This window comes from Nelusetta ayraudi, unplaced genomic scaffold (assembly GCF_046127955.1).
Source record: "Nelusetta ayraudi isolate G7.1 ecotype Tasmania unplaced genomic scaffold, CSIRO-AGI_Nayr_v1 ptg000092l, whole genome shotgun sequence".
In the NCBI taxonomy this organism is placed as follows: Eukaryota; Metazoa; Chordata; class Actinopteri; order Tetraodontiformes; family Monacanthidae; genus Nelusetta; species Nelusetta ayraudi.
This window is the reverse complement of record NW_027466142.1, coordinates 2,333,966-2,359,213: the sequence shown is the minus strand read 5'-3', so window position 1 is coordinate 2,359,213 and position 25,248 is coordinate 2,333,966. Positions and strand designations below refer to the sequence as shown.

Genomic DNA, 25,248 nt, shown 5'->3' with positions numbered 1-25,248 from the left:
TGATCTTCTGCCTGGATCTCACATCTTTCTGACACCAGGTATGTGCTAAATCAAAGAAACTCTCACTTATTTTTCCATGATTCATGTCTATTCAATAGGACTTTATTTCCAGCAGCTGTTCGAGTACAAAAGGCATCACGGTTTATTGCATTAAAAGCCTGTATTTGGTCCTTGATGTGTGCAGAATGCATTTTAATTTAAGGAAGTGCTGAAGAGGAAGTTCTTCTGATATTCAGCTTTGGTTTTCATTCAAGCGTATCCATCTTGACATGTTTTTTTTTCTTCTTTTTTTTTGGCACAGTTGTGATCTTTGGCAGCGTTTATGCAGAATGTGTGTGCAGTACATGCAGCTGTTAGGTTTCCACACCGACACCACGGAGCAGGAAAACTGCTGATGTGACACGTGACAAACCTCCCAATGTTTGGGGCCTTCAGAAACCATTTGAACCTTCATGTGACAAGAAAGACATGACGGGGGAAAACAGATGTACAACAAACAAGTCCAGTTGCTGGCAGACTTCAGTGGCTCAGCGCCGTCCTCATTTCTTGGCGTGCCTCTTGCAGATGGCGATGTATTCCTTCACGTCGTCGGGGGAGCCCATGGCCACGGGCGCCCTCTGGTGGATGCTCTCAGGCTGGATGTCCAGGATGTTCTCGTGGCCGGTGGAGGCCATGCCGCCCGCCTGCTCGATGACGTAAGCCATGGGGTTGCCCTCGTACAGCAGCCGCAGCTTCGGGGAAATGAAGGGAGTTGATTAGTGTGTTTATCGGGGGGAGGGGGGAGGGGGCAGTTTTCTTTCTTTATTTAGTCATTTAAAAGGCTGATTCAGCACCACCTCACTGAAAAAATTATCAAATTGACTATTTAGGTGTGGTCGACACAGTCTTTTCTTTTTATTTCTATGTATCGCCCCACTCCTTTGGGTTATATTTGGATTTTAAGCCGTTTACAATCTTTTAAACTGAAAGTTATAAAAAAAAAAAGAAAAAAAAAGGGGCTTTTTTATTATTATTTCAGCACCTCTGTTTCACTGTCAGTTCAAACTGTTTTCACCGTCCTGGGTGAACTCTTATTTATTTTTAAACCCACTTGTCTGCAAAGTGCTGATGCTTTTATCCTTGGCATCAGATTGGATTGTAACTGTCCTCTCTGTTTGCAGTCGCTTTAAAGTCGTGAATACCATTTGAACGTTTTGAAAACACTTTTCCGTGCAATTTGGGCACATGATGAAGCACTGCTTGAACGATTTCTTCGCCCAGCCACGATTCACTTTCCGCTGCTCAGCTCCTTCACATTCGGTTGGAACCTCCGACCACTTACAGATGTGACAAGAGACACAACATTGTGACACTTTCCTCAACGTAGTGACAGAGGAAATTACATCGCCGGCCGTTGGCCTCCACTTCCAACCACGGCAACTAAACACGGTGTTGCCATTTGCTCAGGCTGTGAATGGAAAAGGGTTGAGATGGATCCTTCCTTCTTCCTTTGAAAGTGGAGGAGCTCACCTTTCCTTTTGGGCTCTTCACATTTCCAGGGTATAAGAAGATGCCTCCGTACATGAGCGTCCGGTGGACGTCTGCCACCATGGAACCGATGTAACGAGCTCCGTAGGGCTCCGAGCCGTCCTGTAGAATAATTGACCGATATTAAGACAAAAAAACCAAACAAACCCCCAGCTCTGAACTGGAACTAATAAATAAAGCTGAACTTCAGAATATCTGGCCGTATTTACACAACCTGCAAATTGACATTACAAACAGAGAATTACAACATCATGAGAGTTGGCATTTCAAAATATTGCTACAGCTGGAGGATAAGATAATACGAGCCTTTATTGTCCCACAACGGGGACATTTGCAGAGTATACAGCAGCCAAGCAGTAAGGAGAAAGAGTACACTTTACATTTGAATCTTACATAACTGTCTACATTTTTTAGAGAAAAAATGAACAGGTTCTTCCAGACGTTCATTTCCCCTGCTGTGTAAATAAATATGAACTGAAACGGCTCGCGTGTGGTTGGTTACCTGTGGGAACTTCTTCTTCTGCAGATACTCCGTCACCGCCGGCTCAAAGTGCATGGCGTAGCCCTCGTTCAAGCTGAAAATATTCCCTCGCTTCTTGATCTTCACGTCGTGGTTGACCAGGATGAATTCGCCGATGGACTGATGGGCGGAACAGGGAGAAGAAAATCAAAAACTCTGATCAAAGCTCTGGTATCTGTTTTTTTTTTTTTCTCTCGATTTTAAAAAAAGACTGACAGGGTCGAGCATGAAGCAGTTGACTCCGTGGCCGGTGGAGAGCACCATCATGGTGGCGCTGCCGTAGAGGGCGTAGCCCGCCGCCACCAGGTTCCTGCCGGGCTGCAGGGCGTCCTTCTCAGACGGTTCGTCGTCTGTAACCTGGAGGGAAACGCACATCACAAATGTCACGTCGCTGCGGCAGATAAAAAAAAGATTTGAGTGTGACCTTTGACCCAGGTGCAGCTGACCCCCCCGACCATGGCCCGTACCTTTTTGTAGATGGCAAAGATGGTTCCGATGGAGACCAGACAGTCGATGTTGGACGAGCCATCCAGAGGATCGAAACATACGATGTATTTGCCCTGAAAGGAGACAAAAATGATCTCTGGCCGCTCTGTGGAGTCGAATGCGGTGTTACTCAATCAAGAGTGCATGTCGACTTTCCCAGTGTTTTTGCACAATAGATCCTCGACTTATTTTTGCTCATTCGATCCCTCTGATAGTGTGTAGTAAAATAAGAGGAGCTGTAAAAAGACACAGGAAGACCAGCCAAACTGGAAGATCCAGTTTCTGAAGATGAGCTCCCACTTTAGTTCAGTGGGTCAGAAGGAGCTTCAGAGTGTCTCCAAACACAACCACACACACATGCATACCCTCGTCTCCGGCTCTATGATGATGGCCTTCTCATTCTCCTCCGACACCAGCACACAGGAGGTGAAGGACGACTTGAGCATGTTGATGACCAGGTCGTTGGACAGGATGTCCAGCTTCTTCACCTGGTCGCCCGTCACGTTGGTGCTGCCGGCGATGCCGTACCTGAGCAGACACGGAAGATGGAGAAGATTGAGTGAACGATATTTGGAAAGCTCACTGCCAACAGCAGGATTTTATGGTTAGTAAAGAGTTTGGTGGCTTTGACCTGTTCAATGGAGTGGAAAGAGGTATTTCAGGGGTTTTTGGGAAAGATCTTTGAGAAGAATCAAGGGACATTAAATTAAGAAAACATTTGCCTGCCGTGGAAAAGATTCCACAATTGAGAAACGGCAACAACAGACGCAACCACCCATGAGGAAATTGTAGAGACTGGTCACTCCTGCATTGGTGGATTTTTGTTGAGCCTATTAACAGGTTTGTTATGCTCAACAGATGAATCACTCTATAGCGCTGGGCCAATAACAAAACTGCATCTGAATCATGACGTTGCATCTTTTAACAGCTGATTCAATACCGTGAAGCACAGTTTCCTTTTAGTGCTGAGGGTCACAACTGAATCAAAACACACCACTCGACATCTCAGGCAGGGTATTTGAAATGCGTGACAAGACAGTACATCATCATGTTGCCGTGACACAAGCGCTTACGGGAGATGTTGAGAGTGGGCGTGGCCGAGTGAGGCGCGCACTCTCCTATTGGCTGCACGAAAACCTGAATCTCCTGCTCGGTCGGTGCCAACGTGGATCGGAAACGCAAGCGCGCAAGAACCACGCAAGACGCCACTGACGTCAATAACCGACCCCCACTCATAAGCGCTTTTACTCACAGGTGTGCGATCCCGGCTTTGCGCACGGCGCAGGAGATGGCTTTGACGGCCGTGCACAGGGAGTTGAGCAGATTGGTCAGCTCCCCGGTGCCTTTGGCCCTCCTCCCCTCCTCCATGACGAAGCGGGTCACGGTGACCACGTTGGTGTCGAAGCCCCCTCTCTCGGACATGGCTGCGGTCGATCTTCTCCTAACCAGAAACTCTGAAGCCTGAAGAGCACAAGTTGCAGGAAACGCCGCGGCATTTAAATGCTCTGCAACGCGGAAGTCGTCCAAGCAAGGGAGGGCGAATTCCTGGGCCAATCCGGTGCCGCGCCAGAGGCGGGGCCCCTTGTTGGAAACAGTATCCGCTTTGTGCAAACTCGCGAGTGAGTTGTGATGAAATGATAAAGTTGCCTAGACGTGGATGTGAGCAGAAGAATAGGCGCTGTGCAGGTCTGAATGCAAGCCGGTGTTGCGCAAAGCGGCGGGTGTGCTTTTCAGCAGGTCAAGTACATCCTGACAAAAGGTGTTTATCGCTCCTGATAGCGAGCTGTCCACATTTTCACAAGTCCCGAACGGACTGTTCTGAGGTACCACAAGTCCCCTACTAGCCTATGGTATATAATTGATTCCCTACCGTCCAATAACTTCACCTTTACGTCGCATGTACAAAATTCCAGCCAAACCAGATGACACTATTTTCTGATGTTGGGGAAAGTGCTGTTTCTGTGCGTTTCCTCATTCACCACATGCCTGTGTCAAGGGTGTTGAGCCAAACGTGGACTGTTGTGGATAAAAGTTACCAAGTGCTCGCCCATTTGGCATCCATTCTTCATAAAACCCTATGGTAGATGAACATTCAAGTATTTTGCTGTTTTGTTTGTTTACCCTCTGCTTGATGTCTGAATAAATCAGGTAATACATTTCTTGCAAATCTAAAAACAATGACAAAGTAAGGCCGTTGGTTTCTACAGATAATTTGTTTAAGTTATTTTTCAAAGCTGTTCTTACTGTATCAGTGCAACAAACTTTAATGCTACGCTGGCAATGGTGAACCCCCATCAACAAGTTTCCTCGGTGCGATACCTTCACATTACCACAAGATGGCAGTGTTTGTTAGCTCAGCTCCAAATCGCATTTTAACTCACTCTTATCTAGCATGTAATTGTCGAAATCCTGCTAATCATCATCAATTACACTGAACCACATAAACGGGAACGGGAGACGGCATGGCACATTTTGAGCTGCTGAGTGGGCGGACGAAAAATATTTATAAAGTATAACGGCGTAGACACGATCCTGTCAGACAGACATTTCAGCTAACACGATGGTATTAGAACACCAACATCGTTTAAAGTTTCAAACAATATATCAATGGATAGCATTTAGCCTAAATGCTATCCAGGGGAGTAGTCTCTACGTGATACACAGCTATACACCATATAACCATAAGAAAGTGTTCCGAATTACCATACAACCACTTAAACATGCGCAAAGATGCGTATCAGTATGTTTTTTCACTTTCCCGTTTAAAAATGTGAAAAATTACGTTTTATGTTCTGATCTGTTTGAGAATGTATTTGTGTTGGTGCCACTTTTTTGGACTTGATTGCTGAACTTTTATTTCTTATAAAAGTGTGTTAATTATTTATTCGTTTTTTTCATCCGAGTAAACCCACTAAAATAAACTAGACTACACCACTGCATTTAGCCAAACATTAGCCCCGTGTGAACCCAATGAGTAGGTAATTTAATAAACAGCCGGCACGGCACGGTGGTTTAACGTTGGGAGTGTCAGACCATCGTGTCTCGGTTCTGTTCCGCAAGTAAGTCCAGACTGGTTGTAGTCCAATCAAGTAAAGCTAGGCTAACGCCACCTGTGGAGCCGCGCGACCTTCACATCCGCACCCCCGCCCCCGAACGGGGGCTCGCCTCGCCACCGACTGCGCATGAGCGCGGACTCGCGACTTGCCAGTGCGTGCCGAGGCGGACCAGTACAAAGAGGCTGCCGACGGCGGAGACGGCGGGACTTGTCGTCCACAGCGGAGATTGAAATAAAAGCAAACACATTAAACAACTACCCGCAGAGTTTAGGCGAAGTTTTTGGTTGTTGTTTTGTTTTGCTACTACTCTGCCGCTGCGTGAGGAGGAGGAGAGATAGTACCTGAACTCACCACGACCGGCGAGGAGGTGCGTTCAAGTCCATCAAGGGAGACACTTGGCGCCGTGTGAGTTGACGGACCACCACCGCCAATAGTGTCTGTGAACTGGCAGGTGAGTTCCAACCGGACCGTACTTCAACCGTGTGTTCCGTTCCACCGAGTATTATTTTGGTTTGCATTGTTCCAACGGTGTGTTCTAATCGGAGCCCGTTCTGGGTCAGGTGGTCCTGCTGCGGGCGGGCGGAGGCAGACGAGACAATCCTATGAAGCGCTGCTGCTTAATCGGGATTATGTTTAAAGTCATATGGTGTTTGTTGTATCTGCTCGGTGTGTTCAAGTGTTGCCTCCACTTTTTTTCCCCCTTGACACCGTCCTAACCGTGCAGCTTTTACGGGGTTGCACTTTGAGCTGACCCGAGTACTGGAGGTGCGTTTGTTCTTTTATAGTCGTGCTGACTCACTTTGCAAGGTTTTATGTCCTCATTTGTTGCGAGTTTAACACCTCGCCTCGACAGAAGCCTGAAACACTCAGCGGTGTGTTGGGTTTGTAGCAGCCTGAATCGGCCAAGAGATGCATTGCTCAAGAAGTTCTTGATACACTGCAGCAGCTCCTTGCACTTGCACATGCATGCATGTTGATCTGAGATCCACACTGAAAATATTTCATGCCAAGTGAGATGAGATGATAGCGCTGCTGGTCGTATCAGGGTTCCAATCTCCATAGTGTACATAAGTGTCCATTCTTTTTCTTTCTTTCTCTTTTTTCCAACCCTCACAAGTCGAGAGCCACTGTTGAAAGCTCCCCATCAGTCGGGGGGGAGGGGGGGAAGCATGTTGAGCCAGGCAGGGATAGAAACCTGGACAGCAGTCCCTATTCTCCTAGGATCAAACACAGGGGCCCTTCATCTCTCCTTGGTCCAGGAGGCTTTTTTTTAGTCACAGATAAAGCCCTGCGTTGATATGCCAAAGGGGAAGCACATGAGCACTAATGAAATTCTTTGCCTGCCTCTGTGACACTTTTGGCACATCCTTGAATTCATCTTTTCCTGCACTGCACTATAATAAGAATAGAGATGACAAACGGTGCTTTCATATGGGAGAACAAGCAAAGTATTTATTCCGAAGTAAATGCACCATGCCGGGGGGGATTTTTGTTAAAGTCCTGTGATTATTATTTTCTTTGTTCCATTGCTGTGGGGTTGGAAACTGTCACTGCGACAGGTGAATTCGGCTCACAGGTCGAGCGAAAAAAGTTTGTTTTGGATACTGCAGCCAACATCTCAGGCTTGTTCAACCTGCAGCCACTGTGGAACACCGTTTACAGGACACAAGTACACAATTCTTACCTGCATGTCCCTCCAAAATAAATGCCCTAAAACCACCCAGACAAAAAAGAAAGATTGTAGATGATGTGGTTAGTCGTTAAAACATGAGTTTGCTTCCTTCTCATACAGGTGTACATATTTAATCAAATGTAAATTTAGTGCTGAATGATTATCAGTGTGATCACATTTCTCATCCATTCATTCATTCATACTTTAATTTTTAAAACAAATATCAGCCTTTTTTCTCTCTGTCTCCAGTCCCTGCTGTTTACTGCATTTCTGAAGCCAAGTCACGTTTGCGCTGTAACATGCTTAACGTGAAAGCTGTACATTGTTCACATCCTTAAGCGGCATGCATAGCATGTCTCAGTCCCTCTATTGGGTACTCCCCCCTCCACCCCCCGACGATTGCACATAAGCACATAGAGCAGCGGTGCAACGCCGGCGTGGGCTGGTACATCAGGCTCAGCGGGGCTGTGGGTCCTGGTCACCCGGCCGCTCCTTCAGCCTGTGTGGTGGTGGCACATATGGTGGCCCAGAGTGTCTCCACTGTGACACCTGGGTGAGAAACCCTTCTGGCCCGCAGGATCAAAGCCGCCACCCCCACCACCCCTCCTCCTGCACGGATGTGTCGTCCTCCACCTCCCTGTGATCACAGCTACCATCCATCCGCCTTGTGTTTGTTTGGAGAAAATGACTTCCACCCCGGAAGCCCATTTGAGCAGGTTGCAGGTTCTAATCTGGCCCTGCTTTTTTTTTCTTTCCATAGGTTTTTTTTTTTTTTGACTCATTGCCATGGTGTTTCCTCTGTAATTTTATCCAAAAGGGGTGCTAGGTTGTAATTTTAAGTTTGGGTTCAACATCTGTGCAGGCTTCAGTGCCATTTTCACGCCCCCATCCCCCCAGTGATTTTGTGCTTACGCTCCAGCCCCATGGCCTTGAAAATATGCTTATTTTTCCTGTACCCACACGTACATGTCTTTATCTGTCAGAGGTTGGTCCCGAGTGAACCACGCTGCCGCCTCAACCTCTGTGACCACGTTGGCTAGGAAGTTGTCACAGCTGTTTGCGTCTTGAAGGGTGGGATGAAGACCGACATGAGACGCAGGGGTTGCCCTATCATTAGTTGTTCAAATCTGCTTTGAATCGATCCACTGAACCGAGACTTTGAAATTCCCCCGGCAACGTAGTCAAACCTCGCTGACGGCGAGCAGACAAAAGTTGGTATTTAAATGTAAAGTAAATTCACTCTTGCGACCTTGCAGGCAGTGCGTTCGGCCTGTGAACGCATTTCTTGCTCTGTCAGACTTGACAAAGTAAGATTTTTCCCAAATGTACGGTTCAGCTCCCAGGCCAGCGCGACGTTGTTTGCAAATTAGCTCGGAAGTCGCTATTGAAGTGATCAAAGCTTTGGCAGAACTGCTCGAAAATCCCCTCAAATCGGTTCTTAGGGGCTTAACAGAGTTCAAGACGACCTGCGATGGATTGGGAGAGTTTAGTGCTGCAGCATGTAGCAGATTAATTGCGACACGCCATAGTGGATTGTAAGTGTTTTTTTGCAAATGCCTTACTCCCCTTTTATCTGTTTACCAAGTGCCAAGTTTTTTCTGTTTCTGTTGTGTTCCACTCACACAGCTGTTGGTTTTACCAAGTATATTGTGGCAGGAAACTTAAAGCACAAGTTTTAAAACCTTTGGTCAGTCGCTGGTCAGTCTGAGCCAATAGGATTCTGTCTTCCAAGTCCAGCAGCCTCGGCTGGGCTTTGCTCTCTGTCGGGATCTTCGATGTTCCTGATCCGCTGCGAAACATTGAGCCGGTGAATCAGACCCACAAGCTCCGACTTGTGACGAAGAGTTTTCCCTCGGTGAACGTGAGTGAGTGACGGGATTTCTCCCGCTCACCTGGGATCGACCCTCGGCCCAACCTCGAGCTGCACCGCACAAAGGTGTTTGGTTCTGCTGCGCGTTAATCCCTGTTTTTCATTCATTATTCCAGAGTTGATCCCTCACAAAACATTGATGTTTGTAAATTAATGTTGGAAAAATGAGTCCTGGCATGAGAATTTCTTTAATTTCTTGTTTTTAGTATTATTAACTTGAGCAGTTGCCAAGTTTTAATACCGACTTGAACTTTGGTAAACATGCGGAAAACTTTCCACGAATACACTTTGACATTTACACAAACACAACTTTGATTGTGTTTGCCAGCAGTTTTGAGAGAGCCGGTGTTTCTCCTTGCTGCAAGACTTGTTTTGTGCACAAACCCCATCATTAACTACTTTATTTTCCAGTGTAGACGTTCGTTTTTTGACACTGTAATCCAACTTTTGTTGATCTAAAAAATCCTGTGAGAGGGAAATACTTTCCTCCTCGTGATGATAGTTTGATATCCGGGTATATTGGAGGAGTGGCAGATCAAAAAAAATCTGAATGTGGTGAAGTTGGGAAGCCCAAACACCAAATTAAGTTTCACTGCCTCGCCCTCGGGGTAAGTGGAGATGACCTTTTTAGGCTTTTCCTTTTCTTTTGTACATTGTAAATACATAGCAGCCACACCAGGGACTCTTCATTCCAACTGTGTGCAGCAGGCGCTTCTTCTGTGCACCACAGTCATGGCACCATTTCATCCAGCGAGCTGCAGCAATGAAATGACAGACATTCAACTCTTGCATTTGGAAATGTTCCACGCCGTCCGCTGTCAAACATAAGTATCAGTCTGCAGCAAGCCGACTTGTCATTATCCCGACTTCATGAGAATGAGAGACAAGTCTAGGGGGTGGGGAAGAAAAGACGTGGAGGAGGAGCGAAAATGTTTCTTGAAAGTTCAGCAGGATAAGGCAAGTGCCAGGCAACTTGTGGGCCCAACTGATACTGTGATAATCCCTCAGCTATGCAGGCGTGCACAGACTTTGCCTGTCACGGTAAAACATTTCATGTAAAGTCGGATTCTGCTTTGCCACAGTTTGAGATTCATCAATGCAGAGCAGTGTTTTTCAACCACTAGTGTGCTTTGAGATCATGTCAAGTGTGCCGTGAAAAATTCTCAAGATCTTACTTGAATGGTCTAAAAAAACCAACAACTTTCCATTGTGGAGTAACTGTGCTTGAAATGTAAGTAAGTCTTTTCCTCCCTCAATTCCTCCCAGGATCTTGTCATTACTATGCCAAAAAGTGTAATTTTATAATATGTTTGGTTGGTGGTGTGCCGTGGGATTTTTTTCAATGCAAAAAATGTGCCACGGCTCAAAAAATGTTGAAAACCTCTCCGATAGAGAACCAGACGTAAACGAGCGCTACATTAACTGTTTCAACAAAAAACACCTTGCAGCTCTTAATAGAATGAATTTAGCGTAGCTGTTTTTTTCTTTTTTTTCTTTGGTTTGTTTGGTAGGATTCAGTGCGGCGTACAGGAGTGTGAATGCGATAAGGTGAAAAACATTCCCAACTTTACTCAGCTGATGGGGGAGGGTGAGCGACGCAAAACACAAAACAAACCCTGTGTGCTGAGACGGAACCCTGTGAAACTCATGCACAACCTTGTGTAGCTGGCTGGCGGGGGGTAGGGGAGGTGGGGGGGGGGGGTTTGAATAAAAGCAAGACGCTGCAGAAAGTGTTGCTACATTTGTCTCGTGTCGTGGTTGCCGGTGTTTACGACTGAGAGGAGCCCAGAGCCTCGTCCCAGCAACTGCCATTACAGTCTGCCTCGCTGCCTGCTATTGTCAGGTTACTGTGTGTGTGTGTGTGTGTGTGTGTGTGTGTGTGTGTGTGTGTGTGTGTGTGTGTGTGTGTGTGTGTGTGTGTGTGTGTGTGTGTGTGTGTGTGTGTGTGTGTGTGTGTGTGTGTGTGTGTGTGTGTGTGTGTGTGTGTGTGTGGGGCAGCGCTGGCTGACATCTCGGCGTTAATGCCACATTTCAGCCAGACTAGTAAATTGTCCCCCTCCGACTGCTGCATTGTTCAGTGATTCTTCTTTTTAGTCCTTTGCGTGAATACACACAGCACCTGCTGCACTTTACCTCACTAGTTTTTTGTTTTTTTCTTTTCGAGAGTTTGGAGCTGGAGACACGACAGACGTCCGCTTGAACCTGTAAGGTGTGTGTGTGTGTGTGTGTGTGTGTGTGTGTGTGTGTGTGTGTGTGTGTGTGTGTGTGTGTGTGTGTGTGTGTGTGTGTGTGTGTGTGTGTGTGTGTGTGTGTGTGTGTGTGTGGGGGGGGGGGGGGGGTATGCTGTTGGGACTACAGCAGGGGTGGACAAACCTTTTGACTGGTTGGCCACAATGGGAGAGTGGCAGAGCAGCAGCAGATGGATGGAGGTGTTTTGGTGAGCCACCTCATAGGAGGAAAACGTATATCATAGGATGTGTAGCAACAAGACATGCTGCTGCACATGTCCATTGAAAATGAACCAAACCAAAGTTGCAACCCAGCCCTCTGCCGCCTCACCACGACACTCTGGGAGCTCCAGGAGGCGTTTCTGGCCAAAGTCTTAAGTGGCTTGAGTAAAGTGTTTCCCCCGGCCACCAGGGGGGGTTTCGCCCTGGAGATCTTTTCTGCTGAGGTCCAGCCCGCTGTGCACATGAAGGCCCCTTGCTGCTGCACAACATTGTTGACATGTCTCAGTAATTACAGAGGGGGAAATGTGTGACGTCTGTAATCAACGCACGCTGCGGACGACTGAGTCTGGGCCAAATTATTTGCTGTTTTTTTTGAGAGGGGGCGAGGGGGGGTTGTTTGTTTTTGGAGGAGCGTTCAAGTTTTTGTCGGTAGATTTTGATGTGGTGACCGGGAGGTTTTTTTTTTTTTTAAACTTGTGTGTAATTATGATGATTTGGGTTCTGTGGTCCTATCGTGCGTGTGCGCATCTTCGTGCTGCAGTTTGTAGCTGGATGACGCAGTCGTGGCTGCAGTAAATGATCTCCGACCGGACAATGCTGCTGCTCCTGCTGCTCCTGCTGCTGCTGCTGCTGCTGCTGCTGCTGCTGCTGCTGCGCTCGCTCAGGTTTCACTCTCGGCAACGAGAGGGGCCGGGTCGCCATGGCGACGGAGTCGGTCCGCAGGTTTCCCCCGCCGACCTCGTCACTCTTCCCCTCTGAAAGGTGTCGTGCAACAGGTACCTTCAGGAGAAACCTTTCATTTTTTTCCCTGTCGGATGTAGAAAAACTCACATAAAAGTAGTTTTAAACTGAGCCATTATATTATGACGTGCACATATGGTGTGAAAGACGCTATACTGGCAGTAACGCTCTGCCCTGTTGTGAATGCAGTTGGTAATCTGGGCCACGTCACCGCAGAAACATATTATTATAATATATTATTATATTGTAGCCTGTTTTATGGGGCACAGTCGTTCGTTATTCCTGCAGTTCTTGTCAGTGTGTCATTTGATTCTGTCGTAAATATCTTATCACGGGCCACAGCCTCTGACCGCGTTACCTCTCACACGACTCATTGAACCAGTTTTGATGTTTGCGTTGTTTTTACAAACTGTTTTTCGAACTGAGGAAACAAAACATCAGCTGTGTGATTTTGGAAGCGATGTGCTGTAACAAGGGTTGGAATCTGAGCAATATGAAGTTATTTATTGTACAGCATTAAGGTTTGCTTGTTCCATATTCAGGTTGAAGCCACGCTTGTTTGGCTTCAAATGAAAAGGTTCACTGCTCTATCTGGAGAAAGAGTCTTTGTCCAAGTTTTACATTTTGCACCCACTGTGTATTTGACTGTGACAACGACAGCAACTATAAAATAATACTATAGGTCAATGTGTTATTGACCTATAAAAGAAGTTGTTTCTTTAGAATAAGTCAATGGTTTGATTCAATCGAAAGCCTCAAATGTTGCCTCCTTCAAATTGTGTCTGATTGGTCAAATCACTCCTTGAAGCTCAGGAGACGCTTCAAACGGCCCCAGCGGCCCATTTGGCCGGCGTGGTGGCGGCGGCGCCTCGCCCCTCCTCTTGTTGTCGAGCCGCTCTGCATATTCAGTGACATCTGCCGGCTGACGCCTTCGCTAGTCAGCGCTAATTGCTTCTGCCCTCCGGCGTTGCAGACGCAGCGCGGCGGGTCAACACACAAGTCAATATTTACTGTGAGGCCGAGCCGCTGGTGCCTGGTGCTGATGGCAGGATTCATTCTGATGGAAACTGATTGAACTGTATGTCAGTCAGTAAGAACGAGTGTGTGAATCTTGTGATTGTGGGAGGAAAAAAAGCGTCTGCCTGATGAAAATATGGACACAGTGAAAGTGTTGCTCTCAACGACCCCTAAAATTCCTAACTAATGTTATTAAAATTCCTCACCAAGGTTTTCATTTAAACATAGTAAAAAAAAGGTTTCTGTCAGCGGCTTTGCGACGATATTCCTTCCTTGGAATTAATTAACAAGCAATTTTCAGTTCAGTTTCAGTTTCCCTTTCACTCCCTTTCACTCCCTCAGTCCGATTGTGGCATGGATAACATTGATGTAATAAAACCAGTCAACAGGTAGTTCCTGAACCGACCTGAGTGATTCACACTCTCGGGTCTCTGTGAAAATGAATCCTGTTATAAAGACATTCAGAGTCCTCTCTGCTTGTCATTATGGCCACACAGGGCAAAGAAGGAAAAAAAGAAGGAGCTAATTTCATGGTAGATTCATTGAGAAGCGGTTCCTGGTTGCGCTCTTATCCATCTCCTGCAACTTTATTTTTATTTTACCCCACTAGGTGGGTTTACAGAGTTCCGGCTGACTTAGTCCCTGAATGCAGCATCGCTGATTCAGTTTGCAGAGTGAATCAGGAAACTATTTTCACCTTCGTCTCCATCTTCGCTCTCCATTTTCATTTTCATTTCAAGAATTCTAATGAAAAATTCCCTCCGCAACCAACCACCCCATTAAATAAAAAAAAAAAAAAAAAAAAAGAAATTCCAAGAATTCCTTGTGAGTTAATCCCCTTGTTTGCCAGGAGGATCCCCACTCAAAGCAAAACAGAGAGGCAGCCATAATGCCACAGTGTTTCCAGTGGAATGTCATTGCTATTGTTGACCGGGTGGAGGGAGTGGGGGTTTGGGGGGGTGGGGTTGGTGACTCCCACTGGGAAGACACCCCCCGCCACCCTCCCCCAGTGCTGCTGCGTTCTACTTAGGAAGGCACGCTACTGTTTGGCTGGCCTCTGACCCGGCGGCGGCGGCGGCCCGGGCCAAGATAATGAGAGGGATGACACGGAAGTCATTAGTTAGTCCCGCACTTAATGCAACTTCCTGCCTTCGCCCGCCGCTGCAAATCCTTCCTCGTCATTTCCAAACACAGTATCTGCGCAAACACGCCAGCAGTCCGGCCGGAGTCCCCGACAGTGCCGGAGCCGTTTCATCCAAAACGGACCATCGGTGTTGTTGCATCGTGCAATTAGTTTGGCTGTAACGTCCTGAAGTGGTCATCGGTCCGATGAAGAACAGGTTGCTGCATTCTTCAAACTTCTTCTTAAAAGTGACATTCTGCTCAAGATTCTCAGCTTTGTGCTTGTTGATTGGATTGGGAGAATACCGAGAGAAGCCTCGAAGCACTCTTGTCATCTTGTGCTTGGTCTAATTAGCGGCTGTCAGTCTAAACAATGTCCATTTGCTTCATGAAAACACCGCTGTCAGGGAACCTTTGACTGTGTCCTTTTATCTCCACATGTGTTGGGTTGGGCATCAGTCAAGGATCTTTGTTTGTTTGTGTGTTTGTTTGTTTGTTTTGAGTGGAACGAAATGTTATTATTTGACCGAAGGCCACTTCCTGAAGCTGCTGCAGTTTTGCTGGGCCGGGACAGGAAGTGTCTCTGTTTACGGTCTGGGGTGATGCAAAGTGTCCTTCACAGTGGCGGCAGGTTCAGCACGTGTTTCACACTGTTTTTATCTATTTATTCATTTTTTACTGTGTTTCTGATATCACAGTTTTGTGTCAACATTAATTTTTGCATGAAAGTTTAGCATGAAAGAGATTCAGATTCCCAATAAACCTGAATATTTTGAGTTTAGACTGAATCCTTTTTTTCTTTATTTTCTTCACAAAATACATTTATTTTTGAGATTTTCTCTTTTTTTTTTTAGTTTAACGATGGATTCAATTGGAAATTTTCAGTAATCCTCACCTCTTGATCACTTTCCTCCGATCAGAGGCTTCTTTCATTGGTTTCACAGGTTTTTTCATTGTTTGTTTTTTCAGTCTGGTTTTTAATTGCTCTTAATCTTACACGGTCGCTCTGTAGCCAAAGTAGCGAGTTGAGCTAATGAGACTGTCTTTATTTTTCATGTCTGCTGGTGCGGCGGCTTTAATTGGAATGATATCAACAGCTCCCCGCTGCTTCCCTTTCACTTTTCATTGTTCTAATATTTCCTTGTTTTTGCCCCCGTGGGACTCAATTAGACTTTCAAATGTGGGGCCGGAGCGGCGTGTGGACGCTTGTGGTGCTGGACTGTCAATGAGGAAGCAGCCTGGGGGGCTACTGAGAGCTGGAGAGGGCTCTGCTTTTAAAGGGGGATTGTATCTAACTGCCCCCCAAATCCCACAAACCCCTCAGAAAAAAAAAAAAAGAGATCCCCCCCCCGCTCTTCGCCGTCCCGTTCCCTCCGCCACACACACCTTTTCATCCCGCTCCCTCTCTCCCAGTGGAACAAATCATTTAGCTCCTGCTCTCATGGGATTAGGCCTGGCCGCGGCCCTGCCTTCCCTCCTTCCCCCTCTTTCTTCTCCTTCTTTCACCAGTCCATCCTCCAGTTTGTCTCCCCACTTCCAGGAAAGCAACACAAGTGGAACATGACGGCGAGAGACCTCACAAAGAAAAGAAAGGTGGGTGGGTGGGTGGGGGCGGTGAATTAATGAGGGCTAAACAAGCTTCTGAAGCCCTAGTTGGACTCGCTGGTTCTCCCAGTTGCTGCTGCTGGTTCCCCCTGCTAAGCTCTGTGTCCCATAGAGTGCAAATGAACTCTTAATCGCTGCCGTGTGGTTGCTGGATCATAGCCGGGGCGTTCCGGTGACTGGAGCCCCCCTCCCCCACCATCATCGCCCCTTCCAGATTAGCATGCTTGATGTCCCCTGATGACAAATGACATTGAAGCCTGTTCGTCAGGCCGCTGATGTCACCGCAGTCAGCGGAGCTCTGTCTCTGACGTGGTCCTGATTCACAATGAGTCCAGCTGAGGGCACAAAGGCCTGCTGCTGGTCGGCTGCTCGGCCGCTCGGCCAGCTGGGGCCAACGTGCTCGGCGGCAGATGGACATGAATATATTTGACATTGCATTGAAATGAGACGCCTTGGCCTCGGTGGGTGCGTGCGTGTTTTAGAGTCCAGTGGGATGAAGCTGAGACAAGCAAACCGAGTAATGAGTCGTACATGAATAGCAAAAGTCTCAATAAAATCTCTTTTGAACCTCCTCGGTGATGATGATGATGCACAAAGTCTGCATCTTTTTTTTTTTTACATTATTTTCTTAGTCCTTGGTACTCTGCTTTCTTTCTACATTTTTCCCACCATGACACTGGAACTAATTTACTTTTGAGTCGATGCTGCGGAGTCACGTGTCAAAGGTCACGGGACCTGAACCTGATACCAGAAGCACTCGGTTCTCGAACCTTCGCGCTCACCTGTTGTTGTCAGCTGTTCTTCTCTGTGAGCCTTTCATCCTAATCCAACTGGATGCCAGCAGCTTCAGTGACTTCTATCTATGAAAACATCATGTGGTCTCGTCGGGGAGCTTCCAAGCTGCAGGTTGTCGTTTACCTGCAACCTCCTGTCTGTTGTTGTCAGGTTGTGGACCATGAGGCGGCTGGGACTGAAGCCCCTCATGGGGGAGTGCTGATTGATTGATTGATTGATTTTTTTTTTTCTTTTTAAAGGCAAAACATTCCACAGATTTGAGTTACATCATTGTGCAAAATGAACCTTTACATTGTTTTGGAGGTGCTCCGGTTCGACCTGCTCGCCCAACACCAAGCAGTCGTTGAGGCCCAGTGGTGTCAAAGCGACGCCGTTGCGATAATGCTCAACGGTCCGTGGGCCTCCACTCCTCCTCCTCTTACTCCTCCTCCTCCTCCTCCTGCTCCTCCGCCTTAGTGACTCCATTCCAGACCTAAACAAACATGTGGCTCCTGCCTGTCCTTGGTCAAGTGCGGGCCTGATAGAGGAGCCGGGGGGGGAGGGCATGGAGCTTGTCCAAACCAGACCGAACAATAGCTGGTGATGCACGGAGGCGGAGGCTGTGGGAGGAGGAGGTGGTGGTGGTGGTGGTAAGAATTTCCAGTTAGCTTTGCAAAATCATCTTCCCCCGTTTTCTCCCGTTTTTTTTTTTTTATGGGACCTTTTTTGGACTTTGAGACGCACAAACGTCCTACTGCCGGCCTGGCCACAAGATTTCATCAGGCAGCGCTGCCTTGACCTTATCTGTTCCCTGTGTGGCCTCATGGGGGCGCTGTTGTCAGCCTCCATGCTCTGCGGAGGGCAGACGGTGTCCGAGGACACCGCAGCTCAGTTCTGACAGGCCTCAGTGTGAAGAGTCTTCGTTTTATCTGGAGTCACTTTCCTGCTTGCATGGAATTTGCTGATTAGGCACAGATAAGGAGGGGTTAGGAGGAGGAGGGGTGAAAGTGGGGCCGAAAAACTTTACATTGAACCACGAACGGCTGCTGCCTGTCTGTTCTCTCACATGAACACTCCCTCTCCTTGTGCTCAGTTTCTGTTGTTTGAGATTTGAAGAGCAGGAAAACACTCAGAGGATAGAGGAATGAAAATAATGACCGGAGTTTAAATTTCCATAATTGTGCTTTGAAGAAAAAGAAGAAGAAGAAGAAGCTGCAGTCATCCCTGGACGGATGGATGCTGTGTTTGCCATGATGGTGCACAAGGTCTGCGGCTGCACCGCAGGAAGAATAGCTGGGAGCTGAGAGTTATCTCACCAGAAATAACTGTGATTATACAGCTGCATGTCTAACTAGGGGTTGACTCATCCCCCCCTTTATGGCCCATAGTCTTTTTATTCTGCTGGTGATGAAACACTTTTTCAGTTGACTTTTTGCCCTGGTTTACTGGTTAGTTTCCCCATTTAAAGTCTAGCTTGAAGAACAAGTCTTTTAATTAAAGATGCAATATTTTCTTTCTTTTTTTACCCCTCCAGAGTGAGCCCTCAAGATTTCTTTTATTAAAAGTAAAGTTGTGCCTTCTACATGGTTGGAAGGAGACAGTAGAGGTTACTGAGGCATATTAGATTTTTTCAACATGCTTTGCAATTTGCTGTCTTACTGGTTCTGGAAGGATTCCATTGTTAGATGTGCAGCCTGCGATTTGATGTATTTTCGTGAACGTGATAAACATCATCCTGCTGGCCTGATTGAAGCATCAGGCTACAGTGGTTTCCTGCCCCCCCCCCCCGCCCGACCCTCCCCAGCGACTGAGGCTCATTAAACAGGAGATATAATCTCTGACTTTTCATTCCCCTCAGTTTCCTCGCCAAGATAATTGAACAGCTTGAGACGGCGTCTCCTGAGCTGAACTCAGCGGCCCCCTGCTGGCCATCAAAGGGAAGCGGGCCTCCCAGCGGAGCGGCCAGCCCTGGGGTCAGTATCAGGGCCCCCAGGCTGCCCAGAGTGTCGTCTATAGCACAGCATTTAGCCTGATCCCCAGGTCGGGAGTTTTTTTCGGCACCACTTTCAGATCTTCAGGAGCCGTTTCTCTTAACGAGGTCCAGATGCTGAGTCCCGCCGACTAGTAGCTTCAGCTTGTTCCGCAATTACGCCCACGCGTGCGTGTGAGCATTAGCGCGTCTCGGCTCGGGAACAGACTTTATTGTGAGGGGTAAACAGGGAGCCGTGGTTGCCTCTGTCCTTTCCTGCAGAGATCCCTCAAACATTATACAGAGACACTGTGCAGAAGAATTAAGGGATTTTGTAATGCTGCTGCTAGACTCAGTTAATGGTTTTTATTGCATTGAGCTTCTCTCCAGTGCTCTGAATTAAAATATCCCTGATGTTCTGTCTGGGGGCTTTTTTTTCCACTCATTAAAGGTGCAGCTCTTTTTCTGTGTTTTTTTATGAGGGGAAAAACGAGTCTGTTGAATATTCAGCGCAGTGGGTTTGAACATAACGTACACACACACACACACACACACACCCTCCCTCCACCACTGGAACTTCTCAAGTTGTTGTTTACTATGACACAGAGAACCTGAGCTTCCCCAGTGGAAAACGGGTAACGGTCACGCCACTTCCTGTGGTACTTTTATTTATTTATCTTTTTTTTTACTCAATTTGGCTCCAACGTAGCGACTGAGACTGTGTATTTTCTCCTGCAGACCTTCTGTAGAACGTGACCTCCACTGTAACAACATCGTGTAATTGTCTACATTAAAGAACTGACTTGTTATAAACTCACTTTGGGAGCCCTTCACCGGGCACAGTGCCCCCAGCTGGCCTCCGAGGGAACCACAGTTGTCCCACAGCTTTTCTTTTTTTTTTTTTTTTGCTCGGCTCTTCTTATCACTTCTCGCCTCTGGATCGACAAACACAGGGGAAGTCGTGAGCGTCTCACAGCAGGCCAGAGGCGTCGATGAAGCGGCTAAACAAGAAATTACAAAAACATTAAAAATGAAAGCAACAAAGTAGATTTTACATATCTGAAAAATATGTGTGAAGAAACTCCCAAATCACTGTTGCTGCTCCGACTCCGTTTGGGTACTTTTGTTGGGAAGGTTTGTTTTGTCTTGATAATTTAAGTGCGCGCACACACACACACACACACACACACACACACACACAAACATGCAGACACACACAGTTCAATAACCAAACCGGTTTGTAATTATATTGACTGGCTTTTTCAGTCCACATTGACAGGCTGATGTTATTGAGTGAGGGGTTGACTTCTTTCTTCTTTGTGTTTACTCGCTATCAGCGGTTTGCACCTGTTCTTGTTTGTCTCACCCTGTCGGCTGTTCGGCTGCTGCGTCATAAATCATTAAGAGCGGTTGGACGGTGGACGGCGTCCTCGCCGAGGGGAGGAGGAACCCGACCGGCGAGGCCGTAACTGGGACGGACGCACGGCGCCTGCACCTGCAGCTCCCGTCACACCTGCGCTCGTAAAGAAATACGGGGCCTCGTGCTTTGTGTTTATGTAACGCGTGCATTTTAACCAAACTGGTCTTTCTGGTTCTGCGCCGGCTGACTCGTCTGCACTTTGCCTTTTTCTCTCCGCTTGATTCCTGGAGCGGCGTCATGCTTGGACTTGGCTCATATCAGGTGTTGTTGTTTAAGCCGTTGCTCCTGAATGGACTAAATAAGTAATGAGGTGAGTGTTCTTTTGAAATCCATCCTCCTTGTCACTGAGCGCCGTTTCTATTTCACAAGGACGTTTTATGGTTGTCCCTGTGAAGCCAGGGAGATTTCCTCCACCAAATCAGAAACCAGGAGCAAAACTCAGCAGCAGAGATGTTTGAGTTTGCAGCCGTTTTGTGTTTCAGGAAAAGGTCACTTGAGAGTCCACTGAATGGAATGGCTCCTCGTTCTGCGTCATGGTGACATCATTCTGGCTTCTAAACTTGCTCCGTTGGGTCCATGTTTTGTGCGTTTCTCTGGGAGGCGTCTCTCTCGGGGCTTCCAGCGGGAGCTTGTGTGTCGGCTGGTGGTGCTTCCACCTCTCTTATGCAACGCTGCGGGAGTTTGTTTGAGTCGGAACAACTCGTGCATTTCCTGACCTCTATCCCCCAGACACTGTTCAGAGAAGAAGCACCACTTTCAATCAAATCAAGTTTCACTGCGACTTTCCTGTAACTCACAGCAAATACTTGATGTTTTTTAATATGAACATCAGGCATGAGACAGATGAGACTGAATGTTTGTATAAATCTGCTTTGTTTGATCAGATTTGGTGCAAAACTGTGATGCATCGTCAGTGTGTTTCATTTAACCTTGGAACTGCACATAGAAGCGACACCGCTGTCGCAGATTATCGCTCTCTGGAAGTGTTTTCTCTTCGCGCCAATCAGTCAGTCTTGCACTAATAGGTTCTGTTGCGTGCCAGGAGGAGGTGTGTGTGGGGGGGGCGCGCGCGCACACACACACACACACACACACACACACACACCCGTGTTTACTCTCTGCCGTCGTAAATGCCGGCGGGGCCGTTGCGACATTAGTTGACGCTCGTCTTCACCTTCATCGGCTGAAGGGGAAAAACACAGCGCCGTGTCGTTGGTTAATGTGTAAGCCTTACCTTCACAAAAAAAAAAAAAGGTTTTCCATGGAGTTCCATTGTCCACCGTCAAAGGTCACCGCAGATGACCGCGGGATAGCGCACAGAATTAGCTGGCCGTGCACTTCACCTGGAGGCCCAGCAGGGGGCCCGCCCGGAGCCAACGGCCTCCCGTCCTGTTTCCTCATATAGGACTCAGATCGTTTGGCTGTCATCTGAGGAAGTCGTCTAATCTTAGCCGCCAAACTCGCCCCTCTGGCCCCCTGACGCCGACGTCGGCGGCCAGAGTGTCGTGGTCGCCCGCCTCGCCGTGGACCGCCGGGTTTGGGCCGCCCGAGGCTGTGGGAACGGGGCTAGAATGAGACTCGCAGGTGAGCCGCATGTGGGGGATTAAGGGGATAATACCAGTGTTTGCGGTCGAGCGGCATCGACGCACAAATGAGTGACAACGGGGCCGTCGGTGCGCACAAGTTGCGTCAGTCTTACGCAACAGGCTGGAGGAACTTGTACTCCTGTGAGACATTTGTATTAAAAGCCTGTTAAAAAGCAAAGAAATAGAGAAAATGCACCATCACTGAACCTTTCAAGTCAAAGGAGTGGCTGTATTTCGCAAAGTACCTGAAGTTATTGTGACTGTCAAAAAGGCCTGGGGTTTTCCTCCTCATGTTCATGCTCGGAATTACCTTCCCTTTCGATCTCTTTATAGTTTAGATTTCCACTTCCACTATGCACAGAAGTATGGATTCTAAGGCACCAAGTTCAAAGACTTGAAAGAGACTAAAGCGAGACTCATTTGTTTAAACCCCACAGCAGCTAATGCATTTGTTGTTCCATGCCATTTCTGTTGTTGCTGTATTGCTCCTCGGTTGTAAAATGCGCCGGGGGGGGGGGGAGTAGTGGAGAAGCAGCAGATGGATGGAGTGTTTTGGTGAGCCACCTCATGGGAGGATACAATCTATCATGGGATATGTAGAAAACATGTTGCTTTAATGTCAGTTGAAAATGAACCAAAGCAAAATTGCATCCAAATCAGTGGAGGAAATACAGCTGTTTTATTTCTCACTAATATCCTCAAGTTCGGTGGGCCGGATTAAAATGCTTAATGGGCCGCACATGGGCCCCCGATCCCTAGTTTGCTCTAGCCTGTTCTAGGCTGACCAGAACAGTGCCTGCTTACCGGGCTGGTCTTTGCTGTTGGGTGAAATCTGATGGTTTCTTGTTCCTTCCCTTCAGACTGCCGTCCCTGCAGCTCATGGAATCACAGGCTTGGGAGATGATTGGTCAGTCTCATGTTTGGTTCTTTTAATTGGCCAGTTAAAATATTAGCAATAGCAATAGACAGGAATAGCTGTGACCAGCTTCCAGAGTCAGCAAGTCAGCATGTCGTTCAAAGCTGTCCGCAGTTCTGCATGACGCCACGAGTATCGGCATGAAGCATTAATAATAATAATGGCTGGGATTTATCTCGTGCTTTTCAAAGTATCCAACGTACATTCACACTCGATGCATGCTGCTGGTGGTAAAGTACATGTGTAGCCACAGCTGACGTGGCTAGTGGCTACACCGCTAGTGCTCTACCTCCTGAGCAACAGTCTCTTTAGTAGGTTTGCAGTGTGTGTGTGTGTGTGTTTCAGATCTATAAGTAGTGGTGATGAGGAGCTGTGAGTATTTAGAGCCATGTCACATGAGCAACACAGCTTTATTATACACACAGCTGCTTTATTTTGGTGTAAACAGGGTTTAGTGGTGTGTGCTGCAGCTTGAATACAAAGTATTGTCACTCAAAGAAGTTCAGAAAAGTCGGAACAAAACCCACTGTATCATAACACAATGGAATATGATGCCTTTTGTCTTTTTTTTTTTTGAGTTTGCTGTGTCAAACTTTCACTCTTTTGTTTTTTGTTTTTCTGGACATACCAAGTGATTCTATATGAATTCATACGTTTTGTGGAACATCCAAGAGTATTTTTGACACGTTTGCAATTTTTAATTTTAGTTGTTTGTAGCATGTTTGTTTTTAAAAAGATCCGTTATCTAGTTGCGCTCCACTGATTAAACTGAAACTAGTAAATGTTCTGTTCAAATGTTCCCTTCAGTCTGCTGGTCTTTAAATGGTCTCCTCGGGAGCCTTTTAAAGACCACCAGGGGGCCTTGGTTCTGCTCGGGGCGGAGAGTCCAAGTTTAGTCCTGGCGGTGACCAATCTGAGGTCTCGGCTCTCTGAGGAGGGCTTGTGTGTCGGAGCCTCCGTCCGTCTCCGTGCATCTCTCGCTCCTCCACACGGGACGTCTAGAAAGTCACTTGACTTTCCTCCCTCCTCAGGTTGGCTCCTCTCTGTTGGAGCAGAATGGCTCTTTTGTTTCCCAACCATAATGTGCCCATTGATGACGAGCGGTCTCGGCACACAGGGCGTCTGGTGTTCATAAATGTCAGATGAAGACACACCTGTGGAAAAAGTGTCGCCAAGCGCCCCCGCTGGCAGCGCTCAAGGCCTTCATGCATCACGTCTTGAAATACGAGTCCTTTTATTCATGCGTTATAGGAATTCTTGAGGCTATTTCATGATATTTGCCTTTGCAGACTCAAGAAAAAAGAAGAAGCAAAACTCTGATTGATACTTTCCAGCACGTGACGACTAACCTGTGTGATTCCCATTGTGTCTTGTCGTCTCAGGTTGCAGGGTTGCATGCTAACCCGGACTTGATGCATGGACGTTGCATGAGCGCAGGAGGTGTGAGAGCACGCAGCTGCAGCCATGGCTCAAATCATGCACGTCAACGGAAACGGCCCAGGTAAAGCAAACCCTCCTGTAATAATTGCATCGCTGTTGGTGTGTCATCGCTGTTTCTGTTCCGTCACACTGATTCGCTCATCAGGATCACACACACACACACACACACGCACACACACTCACACGCGTGCGCTCATGGTCCACATTACGGCTGCATGACGGAGCTGATTTGCAGAGGACGGTGCAGGTTGGCTTTGCACCTTCACGTGATTGCCAGCTGCCTTGTGAGCGGCGTGCGCCGCTCGCTTCCAGAATAGATCCGCCTGGACGAGGAAACAATGAGGCTAAATTTAGAGGCCGGTGTCTCGTTTCAGACTGCCGTCGGCGGCTATATTTGACTGCGGAGCTCTCGCATCACCCCCACCTTGCTGCTAGGAGAGAAGAGGAGATCTTTTCAAGATGCTTTTCTCTCCTCGTTTCGCCGACGTTACTTTATTTAGTCGCAATTTGAAGGAGGGCAGGGGTGTGATCAAATTAGAACCCGGCGTCAAGTGCTTCGCAACGTCTTGCTGCTTTTTTCCGTTTGACTCTTCATGAAGACGATTGTCAGCTGAAAATGTTTTTGATGATTTTCGGGACGGATTTATCACTTTAAAATCACTTTTTGCAACATAGATATCTATCTATCTATTTATCTATCTATCTTGCTGAATAACAATAATGATAATAATAATAATAATAATAAGAATAATAAGACATTTAATTTATAAGGCGCCTTTCAAGGCACTCAAGGTCACCGAACAACAGTTAAAGAAACAATTAAATAAAAGTCAACATGATAAAACAATACAAAACAGAGCAAAACACTGACAATCGGGTATATGCCCGTCTGAAAAGGAGGGTCTTGAGGTGGGATTTAAATGTATACAATGCAATGTACGCAAACAATGGATACTTGTTTGCATACTCTTGGCCTTGACTCTCTGCATGCTTGCGTGGCACACGAAGGCAAAACTTTGCGTCTCGTCCTATTTTGATTTTTGAAAACCGCAGCGTCTGTGCGCGACCGTCCGGGCG

At 47.2% G+C, this 25,248-nt stretch overlaps 2 protein-coding genes across 7 annotated transcripts in view; one reads left to right on the top strand and one right to left on the bottom strand.

Annotated features, from left to right (window-relative positions):
* Positions 1-80: 80 nt before the first annotated feature.
* fbp1a (fructose-1,6-bisphosphatase 1a) lies at positions 81-6,052 on the bottom strand. The gene is made up of 8 exons (XM_076047264.1): positions 5,941-6,052; positions 3,786-3,994; positions 2,899-3,061; positions 2,515-2,607; positions 2,264-2,404; positions 2,030-2,167; positions 1,510-1,629; positions 81-731 (listed from the first exon to the last, which is right to left on the bottom strand). The coding sequence occupies exons 2-8, from the start codon at positions 3,953-3,955 to the stop codon at positions 540-542; spliced, it is 1,017 nt and encodes a 338-aa protein (XP_075903379.1). The 5' UTR covers positions 3,956-3,994; positions 5,941-6,052; the 3' UTR covers positions 81-539.
* The window catches only part of kank1a (KN motif and ankyrin repeat domains 1a), a 39,494-nt gene continuing 20,153 nt past the window's right edge, over positions 5,908-25,248 (top strand). For 3 of the 6 annotated variants that reach the window (XM_076047259.1, XM_076047258.1, XM_076047254.1), the window contains exons 1-2: positions 5,908-6,040; positions 24,114-24,232. In XM_076047259.1, the coding sequence (XP_075903374.1) occupies positions 24,196-24,232 (37 nt within the window). In that variant the 5' untranslated portion in view covers positions 5,908-6,040; positions 24,114-24,195. Of the gene's footprint in view, positions 6,041-20,274; positions 20,540-21,512; positions 21,814-22,647; positions 22,723-24,113; positions 24,233-25,248 lie in introns of those variants that run through there. The other 3 variants (XM_076047255.1, XM_076047257.1, XM_076047256.1) reach the window with 3 other exon arrangements.

Bases quoted from the DNA above. Each gene is read 5' to 3' on its own strand.
- fbp1a (XM_076047264.1), bottom strand. From the start codon at position 3,955: ATGTCCGAGAGAGGGGGCTTCGACACCAACGTGGTCACCGTGACCCGC. The intron at 3,062-3,785 runs GTGAGTAAAAGC...GTGTCTGCTCAG, and splicing joins AAAGCCGGGATCGCACACCT to GTACGGCATCGCCGGCAGCA. The intron at 1,630-2,029 runs GTAACCAACCAC...ATTATTCTACAG, and splicing joins AGAAGAAGAAGTTCCCACAG to GACGGCTCGGAGCCCTACGG.